We start from the raw sequence: 10,805 nt of genomic DNA on the forward strand, positions 1-10,805 counted from the left end.
AGGCATCTGCAGTTAGAGTATCCACCAGAAATTGTGTTTCCAAAGGTGAATAGCTTTTTCATTTCTACCATTGAGGGCTTTTATGACCAGATACTAGGGTCAGTGGTGCAGATCCTAACAAACTGGGAGTGGTGAATATTATTCCAAATTAGCTCAAGCAATGGGCAGTTTGCAAGAATCATGCAAATGGGAGTTACACCAAACCTTCCGTAGGAAACTGAGTCTATGGGTACACCAGTGAGTGGACAGGGGCTTGCTTTGCAGTCTCAAAATGCTCTATTTGGAGGTAGTGTGGTCAAGCAGCCTTACGTTTAACACAGAGGAGTGCAGACATCCAAATACACACAATAGTCAATAAACGAGACACATGACTAAAAAAGGAGATCAACAACATTTGTAAAAATAGCAAGTATCTTTATATATGTTTAGGCATCAGAGAAAAATCGTTCAGGTAAGTATGTTTTTAAATGGGAATTCTTTTCACTTTAAAAAGTGGTCACAGTGCAATTTCTGAGTTCTGCAATGTTATCCTATGGGAGGATAAACAAGTTCTGCAAACAGGTAGAGTACAGCGACTTACAAGACCAATCTCCAGGAGTTAAGATGAGTGGTGGGCAAGGTCCAAGGCAGCACTTGCAGTACACCACCAGCGACACTGGGTGCAGGGTGCAAAACAGCTGCAGGTGCCCAATGCGTTTCAATGGAGATTGGTCACTGTGACAAGAGGCTGCAGGCTCTGGCCAGGAAGTCAGTTGGGATGTACCAACAGTGGGGCTCAGGCCTCAAGATGCTTTGCCACTTTGGTCCTCCTCTCCACTGTTCAGGGGCGACGGGTGCAGAGCTCTCTTCTGGTGTTGGGTTTCCTTACCAGAGAGGTGGCGGTAGAAAGGGGCTGCGTGCAGAAGCTGCAGGCGTCATCGGGGAGTCTAGGAGGGGTGGAACCACAATGGACTCATACTCTGGAGGGCTGGGGAACCTTGTTGGCACAGGTGGCCCACGTGGCCCACTTCAACTCGGGCCGGAGGCGACTGGTGCAGTCGTGAGTTCAGGTGTCCGGTTTTGGAAGTTCCAGAGGCTTCATAGCCCTTTCTTTGAAGTTTGGAAGAGAACAGGTCTGCTGGTCATGGGCGGTCTTGAGTTTTTATTAAAGATAGGCAGTCCTGCCGAGTTTCAGGAGTCACAGCTGCAGGACGATTCGACTATGGTGCAGATTTCAATGAGGGATGCAGACAGGCCGGCGAGGTTGGTACCAGGCAAGCTGTTTCTTTTTTCCTCTTCTGCAGTTGCAGCTCTTCAGTGTCCTTAGTCGTTGGGGACCTACTTCTCTGATGCCAGGGGCTCCCCTAAGTGCTGAATCTAGGGCCGTTTTGGTGAGAGTAGGCTAGTAGCCAATGAGCTACCTACCCCTGCGGTCACTACACCCCTACATGACCACTTCCTGTGGGAAGTGGGCTTAACATTTCTAATTCTGCCAGCACCAAGATGGCAGGTTCTGAAATGAGGTATCCACATCTGGCAGCTCACCTTAGAGGTGGGGCTGACCAGAGGTGTGGACAACCCTTTCTGAATACTACATTTCCTGCCTGTCCAGGTGCCAAATGTGCCCTGGGGCAGGGGGGTCGGCATCTCCCTTGAGGGAAGCCAGATCTGCATACCAAGGGCAGTGGACTTCTTTGAAGCTCCCTGCCTTGGAGTACATATTTGCTGGTCATCCTGTTTGGTGGAGGTCTGTAACACCCCTCCCAGAGCAGGCTTAGTAGGTGACCGCCCAAGAACAAAGCCTCTCACCTTACAGGGTCAGACATTTTGTCTGGTGGTGCCAGGCTGGCTCAGACTAGTCAGCAGGCACATCAGAGGCTGGTAGGTTTTCAGGTGACACCTCTAAGGTACCCACTGGGTGCTTGTATTGATCAATTCATCATTGGCATCAGTGTGGGTTATCAGTACAAGATGTTTGATACCAAACATACCTGTCTTGAGTGAAGCCGTCATGTAGCTGCGGAACTCATGTTGACTAGTGTCCAGCACATGCATTTAAAATGGCTTCCCTGCCCACTTACCATGTCTAGGAATCAACAAAGACATAGCAGGGGCATAATCTGCTCTTGCAGATATGCCCTCACATGTAATATAATGCACCCTGCCTTAGAGCTCTAAGGCCTGCTGTAAAGGCGACTTACAAATATTGCATGCAGTGTTAGGGGACATGGCACACACTGTGTGCCAAGTTGTGTTTTAACTTTTGTCAGCACCAAGACACGCGACATGCAATGGCAGCCCATCATGTGCTTGGTTAGGGGTCCCTTATGGTGGCACAATTCGTACTGCAGCCCTTACGGAACCTCTTTAGTGCCTCAGGCCCTAGTTACCAGGGGTACCATATACTAGGGACTTACAGAGAGTGCTGAAGGGTTTGGCAATTGGGGATACAATTGTCCAGTTTTGGGAAAGAGATTTGGCACTGGGGACCTGGTTGGCAGGAACCCAGTGGACTTTCACTTGAAATCACATCAGGTACCAGGCAAAAAGTGGGAGTAACTATGTAAAAAAGTGGCACTTTGCTATACCTTCATAGAAAACATACATGCATGTTGAGGACATACTACAATGACTTGTTTGTATAAATGCAAAAGCTTATTGTCTAGGTATGCATGTCCCCCTACATGAGGGGAATGTAATATCAGTGAGGTGTTTCAAAATCTTTGCATACTCATCCCACAATTGTTCTCATACCTTTGGCAGTAAACAAGTGTGGGATATCACACATGATCTTCATTACAGTTGCCCCTGAGTGGGCAATACAACCATGGTACTTCAGTCTAATGAGCGTTTCTCTAGTAAAACATGGAAGATGCCACATGTGCCAGCCACCAGGAGGAAGGGCAGGGTCTGGCACCCAGGGCCAAGACTTAGAGCTCACCAGCATGGATCCTAAAGACTAAGAATCTGGTCTTTTAAATTTACCAACAAGATGCTTGCAAATATTAAAGGAGGCTTGTAGACAATAACACGGATGTGTTATGCAGCTAAGTGAAAATGGTTTGTTTCATGGTGTTTTACGGATATGCACATTCAACTGAGGCTTGTATTACTATACCTTTAAACTTATTTTCTATCTATTAAGTTGTACATCTTTTAAGGTACACTTGGCAGCTATCTCGACGTTCTTCAAAAAAATTCACTTTTCTATTTACAAATGATGAAAATACTTTTGAAAACCATGTAGATCCTCTACCCTAAGATAGAATCCTAACCCTCTTCTCAGTAGATTACTGCTGACACTTCTATTAAAATAAATGCAGAAAACTGCACGAAAACGCCATACACTGAAGATTTTTTTTTTTTATAGCTATTATAACATCATTTTGTGCAGTTGCTAAGATACTAGCAGTCACAGTTCAACTGCCTTATAGGCAGCTGCATAAAAATAGGGTGGCCATGAGACAAATCCATAGTGCATATCTAAGGTAGTCTCAGCCTTTCAACTTGATCATGCCTGAAGCTGTTTAAGATTCACATGTGAACTGCCCAATGCCAACTGTGAGGGGGAAATATTGCAAATAGGAGAGATACTTACAAACAAGAAGTAGTTAACAGTGCAAGGACCATGCTCTATTCTGGGGAGATGACAGATGGATGAAAGAGAATGTAAAAATTTTCTTCACATGCTTGACAGATGTTTTTGAGCTTATGGTCCGTCATGAGCCATATGGACTTGACACTGCCTGCCACCACACCCTACGCTCATGCCTCAGCAATGCTGGAATCTGTGACAGAGCCCTGGACTGAATCACCTCCTTTCTCACTGGCAGAACCCAGAGAGTCCACCGAACCCCCACCCCCCCTCCCATCCCCCACCCCATTGTGCTCGGAGGACACCGCAATCTGCGGCATACCCCAGGGTTCGTCCCTCAGCCCGACCCTCTTCAACGTCTACATGGCCTGCTCGCTAATATCACCCGATCCCACAACCTCAACATCATCTCACCAAGCTGATCCTCTCCCTCATCAAGGACTCCGCCAAGACCTACCTCCACGAAGAAATGAAGGCCATCGCTGAATGGATGAAGAGCAGCTGCCTCAAACTCAATTCGGACAAGACGGGAGTCCTTATCTTCGGCTCCACCGCTTCCGCATGGGATGACTACTGGTGGCCTGCCACTGTTGGAACCACTCCAACTCCTAGGATTCATCTTGTACCCCTCACTATCCATGACCCAGCAAGTCAACACCATCTCTTCCTCCTGCTTCAACACCCTCCGCATGCTTCGAAAGATCTACAAATGGATCTCCACCGAAACCAGAAGAACAGTCACCCAAGCCCTAGTAAGCAGCAAACTGGACTACGGCAATGCCCTCTACACAGGAACCACAGCCAAACTCCAGAAGAGGCTGCAACGCATCCAGAACGCCTCTGCATGCCTCATCCTGGACATCCACTGCCACATCACAGACCACCTGAGAAACCTGCACTGGCTCCCAGTCAACAAGAGAATCACCTTCAAACTCCTCACCCACGCTTACAAAGCACTGCATAACACCGGACAAGAATAACTCAACAAACGACTCTCCTTCTACACCCTGACCCGGCATCTCGGCTCTGCTGACCTCACCCTCGCAACCGTCCCACGTGTCCGCAGATCTACGACCATCGGTAGATCTTTTTCACACCTCACTGCCAAAAAGTTGAACACTCTTCCCACCCACCTGCGCCAGACCAAAGACCTCCTTACCGTTAGGAAACTTCTCAAGACCCGGCTGTTTGAGCAGTAGCAGCACCTTCCCCCCCACACCCCCTTCTCCCATCCCCTCTTCAGCGTCTTGAGAGCCTCATGGGTGAGTAATGCGCTTTACAAATCCCCTCATTGATTGATTGATCATAGGTCAACGCCAAAAATGTACACTTTTCCCCCCCAAGAACATTCCTTGAACCGAAACAGGAAATGGTGGTATAATGCACTACATGTTAATCTAGTCTAGAATCTAGCTTAAAAACTATTGTTACAGGTAAGTGGCTAGTTTCTTTGTGGATATCGTCTAAATCTGGCTTGGAGTAGGCTTTCCTGGTCTTTAAACACTACTGTCCTAGAGTATGCATTCACTTCAAGGCTTTGCTATCCCTGGAGAGTAAGGTGCCCAAAATAAGTAACATAGTTATACATTTGGAGTGCCCCAGGACTACAAAAGGTGCACAGTAGTACCCACTTCAGATACTTTCTTTTAATGACGAATTTACTAAGTATCTAAAATAGTATCTTTGGACTACTGTAAAAAAATAATAAAATAATAATAATAATAAAAAAAAAAAAATAGCTTTCAACTTTTCAAAGCCTCATAATCTTAAAGGGTCTATGTTTTAAGTTGTCCATTTCGCTCTAAAGAAAAATTTCCAACATGCTCTAAGGATACAAAGTAATTTTCCATTGTGTACAATAATAGTTACTTATTTTGGAGATCTGTTGCATGTTAATAATCATTGTAATGGTACAACTTAGTTGTGTTCAATTACAGTGAAGGATCTTAGCTCAATAGCTACGAAAGCCCCAGTTCGTAGAAGGATAGTCATCTAAGACACCTGCTAGCACATTGTCACACATCAAACTGTTGTGCATTATACCATTTACCACAGATACAAGACTGGTAGGTAAGCACATTTTTTGTACTTATGGCAGATTTGGTCGACCAATATTGGCCGACAAGGAATACACGTGGCAAATTTTCTGGATAGCCTCACAAGATACATTTTCATAAATCAAATTATTTCTATAGGGATAATCCTGAAAGTAGACATTGATGGGTACCCCAGGGGTCAGCATTGCATAACCCTAAACTATCACAATACTACAATTTATAGTATCAAAATCACTGGAGCCCACCAAGACTATTTCACTTTACCACTCTGTTTTTATTTACATCTCAATTGAAAGGAGTCGCCTATCAAAAAACCTTTACAAGTGTGCCTTTATTGTATTCATTTGTGAGCGGGTGCTACTTGGGAGGTGGAGGGTTGTGGGTTTTGTATGCACATATGCACGCTGTAGGGTTAGATGGTAGTTTCAGCTTTGGAAAATGAAAAGTTGTATTTGTGTAGAAAACTAAAACACTAATACAAAAGAAAGAAATGTCACTTTTGATTTTGTTCTTGCAGCAACAACTACGAATGAGGATGAAGCTCACTTATAACCACAAAGGTTCAGCCATGCAGGACCTAGCGGAGGTGAACAATTTTCCTACCCAGTCATGGCAGTGAGGATGAAATAATCTGTGCTTTCACCCCACCCATACAGAAAGAACTGTACTCTAGAACAGAGTGAGGCACTGGCTTGTGGAATTCCCCCTTTACATGCACCTTGTGCCATGAAAAACAGAAGTGGGTTCCACCGATGAGGAATACTGTCCAACTTCTTGAAGCATATTTTTTTGAGAACAATCGACTCTTCTCATCTGCCTGGGGTTCCCTGCTTGTGAAATCCACAGTGCTTCTCTTCTACGGTCATAAGAAATGGAACAATGCCTTCCTCTTTTTGCCCTCACAGATGACAACACAGTGGTCCCTGGCTACACGCCTTGGCTGATTATCAACCGGTTGCGCCTCCCTTTTACTTTTGCCACCATTGGCATTTTGGTTTGATTTTTTTTTTCCAATTCTTGGTAATGTGTGGAATCTCATCACCTGGCACTTTGGAGTTTCAAGGCTGACTAGGGAATCCACACCTGCACTTTGGAGGCCCAGATTGGAATTGCCCCAAAACACTGAACTTCATCTTTCAGTAACACTTTCTGGTGCTGAAAGGAATCCTGTTCTCCATAAGTCTGTGTTTGTGCATTGCTGTATATTTTTAGATCTCCATGCACTCTGTCCACGTGTACACACCCACCTATTTCTTGGCAACTATTTATTCCAAGGAGATGAATACTATCCAGTTAAATTGCAACTTAACGTGAGATTTTATTTCAATCTCATTTTATGCTCCTTTTTGGTTGTTCTTTTCTTGTCTGCTGTCATTATGCAGGAACGACATTGTGGTTAACCATATTTGTCCAGGAAGAATAGTTGATATGAAGGTGTGTTCAAGCATTAGCAGATACTAGTGTGCATCATCATGCAGGCATCAAAAAAGACATGGTGTGCATCAACAACATAGAAGACATGGTGGGAGGCAACATGTGGGCATCTTGGATGGCTTGGTGTGAGGGACAACATTTAGGCACACTGGACTTGCTGTGGAAAAGAATTCAATCATGGAAGATAACAGGAGGGAAAATGCCTATTGAGGGAGTATGTTCAAATATTGAACAAGATCTTGTGCGGTGGTGGTTTCTAGACTTGGAGAAAATCAGTACTGAGTGTGTATGTGTGTGCGCACCAATGCAGGTATTGGGCAAGATGGTTTAGAAGTAAATTCATATAGTTAAAATGTAATGTGTTTTGAGTCTGTTTGACTAAAAACTCCTTAAACAATATATAAAGCATGATCTTGCCCATTAGTTTGCTGATGTGCAGTAATGGATTTTATTATTAGTGCATAGAGATCTGATACCTGCACGTTGGCTAGGATGAATGAAGGATCAATAGTAAATGTGATCACGTGTGCATTGTGAGGGGTACGGCTTGGTTATTTGGTACAGCCCTGTCTTTTCTCTCCAATCTTATCCCTCAGCCTGGCCATAGGCTTTGGCTGCTTTTAATTTCTTTCGTCTTACTTTCAAAACAAATGTATCTATAACCAGATTGGCACTGAAATAAATTATACAAGGTTAAATTTTTCCTTGCGTTACTGAATGCTGTTACAAAGCAAATGGGACATCCATTTGATAATACCTTCTGTGAACTGACCTAAATGATTTAGAATGTGAATAGATGGGACTTAAGGGAGCATTGGTAGAGTTAAGCATTGTAGAGGCCGAGAGGGGGAATTTTCTCTGATCAGCAACTAGAACGGATCTTGAGAAGCGTGAGAGCATAGATGGGCCCTAGAGGAGTGTGAACCAGTACCTGTATTAAGATGACCAATCTGGGAAAGGAAAACGTACATGAATGGGGCCCAGAAACGTAGTAGTGGAAGGTGGACGTGCATTAACAGGCACTAGAAATGTGATGAAGAGGTTGCACAGGGCTTATTTATTTAAAGTAATGATGGGAGATTTTACAACCAGGTGGCCCCTGTACCCAGGGCTGGGGAGCTAATTTAATTTGACAAGCAATCTTTTTTTCAAACTTTGTTTTGTTTTAAAGAGCTTTGCTCTATTAAAAAAAAAAACAGGGGATGGAGGACTGTCATACCTTGCCTTTCCAATATTCCTTCAGTTCTGCAAACACCATTGCTCCCTTCTGATAAATCAAGATTCTATTTCTCTTGGACTTCCATTTGTGAGACCGCTCATATTTTGTTCTTTTCCAGTTAGGCTTTGCATCTTATTTTACCCACCATGCCCTCTCCAAGAAGCACAGAAGATTTATTGTTCTTTCAGGCTCATCTGCATTGGGATATTACGTGCTCAGGTTGTCTCACAAGACTTTCAGATAACTTACGCTTTCCTGTCCATTTCCACTTAGACTTTATTTTACCCACCTTGATCTCTCCAAGAAGCACAGAAGCTTTCTTGTCATCCAGTCTCATGTCCGTTGAGATATTACATGCTCAGATCCTCCCTCAAGACTTTCAAATAATGGTGATGCTTTCCTGTTCTGTAGCACTTTGTTATGCTTGCATTAAGCATTACCAATGTTTTTTTGTGTGCTCTGGATCAGATTGATTGTTTTTCTTGAAAGGCATTCAAAATTAATTCCATGTAATCACCTGCATAATATTGAAGTGCCACGTTCCAAAGCTTTGAATATTTTCATTTGACAGGTATGCAAGTTAATATGCTGGACTATCCAGCATTTTACCTTATTTTTATGTGGAGTGTGTTTGGGGGTTATTCATTGTGCAGAGAGTGGGGATAACATACTTATTGAGTGGAGGGGGTATAGTAAGACTACAAAGGGGAGGCCTATGTGTAGGAATGATTTTGCTATGTGATTGAGGAGACTTACCTTGAAAGACAGAGTAGCAGTGTTCATATTTTAAATGAAAAATTATAAAAGTATCTATCTGCAGATCTAGGAATGGCTTTGGAACAGGCTGGTTGCTCAAGATTAATGTGTTAGACATGCAACTTAATTTATCTGCCTCCAAGTCATGGTAATTTTAGCATGGTAACATTCCTAGTGCCCTGTAATTAATACCCAACTAGATGGACATCCCTGGTTACCACCCATTTTCTGATTCATTGATAACTATTTTAGCAATATTCTGCCTTGATTAGGTTGGTGTCTGGCTCTGTGGAAATGGTACTATTTGCCCGTTTCTATTGGATCCTGAATGCATAGGCGCTGTTTAACATTTCTGATGCTTCAAATTTAAGAGGTGGGCTCTCCTATGACTCTGCTGAGCGCACACAGTAACATGGCTGGGTGTTGCTGGTTATCTAGTACTTGAACACAGCATCTAATGAGGCAAGTTCTTTTTTGTACTGAAATGTTGCTGGAGGTGTGAGAGGGCAAACAGATGCTGTGATCTCTGTGGTTGCTGCATATTCCTTAATCCATACAATGTCGACATGTTAACCTCCCTCATTTGATCCAGGCTGAAACTAGTCCTTTTTGGAACTTGTATAGTTGCTCCAGTGTCCAGTTTGTGAGAACAAAACTGCAACTGCCCCTTTTCTTAAATGTGTGACGAGTAGTGTGGGGAAATGAATTGCCTTTGCTCCTTATGGTTGACTTGAAGTACATCATTTCTGGACGAATATTTCTTTTCGGGATGTGCTTACACTGTCCTTTCTCCCACTGAGGGCAGCAATGTTGGGGGTTGGCGGAGATCTTTTTGAATATCATTTCTCCCTAATCCCTTTGTTTTGTAATGTCCTTTTTATTCCTGTTTCTGTATGTTACATTTTTCTTCTGCGCCTTTACCTTTTAGCCTTGACTGTAAAAGTATTCAGATATCATTTATGATTGGAAAGGCTAAGCAGCTTCTGATTATTGTGGACATATTTTTCTGATGTAAAAACAATTTAAATTAAATCTTATGGAACTACACGGGAGAGATGTACAGACCGAAATAAATTCCATGGGGATCTTAGACCGCTGGATATTGTTGTCTTTCAGTTTAAAATAATTATGAACAGTGACTAATAAAAAAAAATAAAAAGGACAACAACCAAATATTAAAAATCCTCAGAATGCCTGTTTGTTTTATATTTGTATGTTCTATGTAGTTGTCTATTATACTGTTTAGTCACATTGCCTAAAACCCACAATTGTAATGTTTAAAACCTGTATTTCAACAGTTCCTTTGAGTCATTTCCAAACATCGGTTTCTGATCCATGGAATTTAAGTAGCATATACTTGCACCTTTAAAATACTGAGTATGCCTTAAGTTATAGGAATAGTTATTTGTTTCCTTTCACTTCCAAGTAAATTAATTTTTCAAATGCTTCTAGATAGAATGTTTTTCTAATGCTTTTCGCCATATGTGGAATTTGTCATTTGCAAGCATCTAGCACAATCCTTTGCCACTTATTGTGGAGCACCAGGTGATCTGTTTTACATTTGTTTTCCTAAAGTATCAGGATCAATTAGCAGAAAAACATACCTTTGTCAAAATAAATGAATTTCTTTGGAAATTATAGAATAAACTGATTGTAATATGTACATGCCCATACCAATTATTAAATTTTACCAGCATTGGGTCTTCCTTAAAACTTTTTAGAAGTAATGCCAGAATCAGCCTAATAATCCCAAAATATATTTTTC

At 42.7% G+C, this 10,805-nt stretch overlaps 1 protein-coding gene across 1 annotated transcript in view; it reads left to right on the forward strand.

The window, feature by feature from the left end:
• AP1G1 (adaptor related protein complex 1 subunit gamma 1) overlaps positions 1-10,222 on the forward strand; it is a 707,422-nt gene extending 697,200 nt beyond the window's left edge. Inside the window, exon 23 of the mRNA XM_069217071.1 lies at positions 6,149-10,222. Within this exon, the coding sequence (XP_069073172.1) occupies positions 6,149-6,250 (102 nt within the window). The 3' untranslated portion in view covers positions 6,251-10,222. The remainder of the gene's footprint in view (positions 1-6,148) is intronic.
• The last annotated feature ends 583 nt before the right edge of the window (positions 10,223-10,805 follow it).

Source organism: Pleurodeles waltl, chromosome 12, assembly GCF_031143425.1.
Source record: "Pleurodeles waltl isolate 20211129_DDA chromosome 12, aPleWal1.hap1.20221129, whole genome shotgun sequence".
Lineage (NCBI taxonomy): Eukaryota > Metazoa > Chordata > Amphibia > Caudata > Salamandridae > Pleurodeles > Pleurodeles waltl.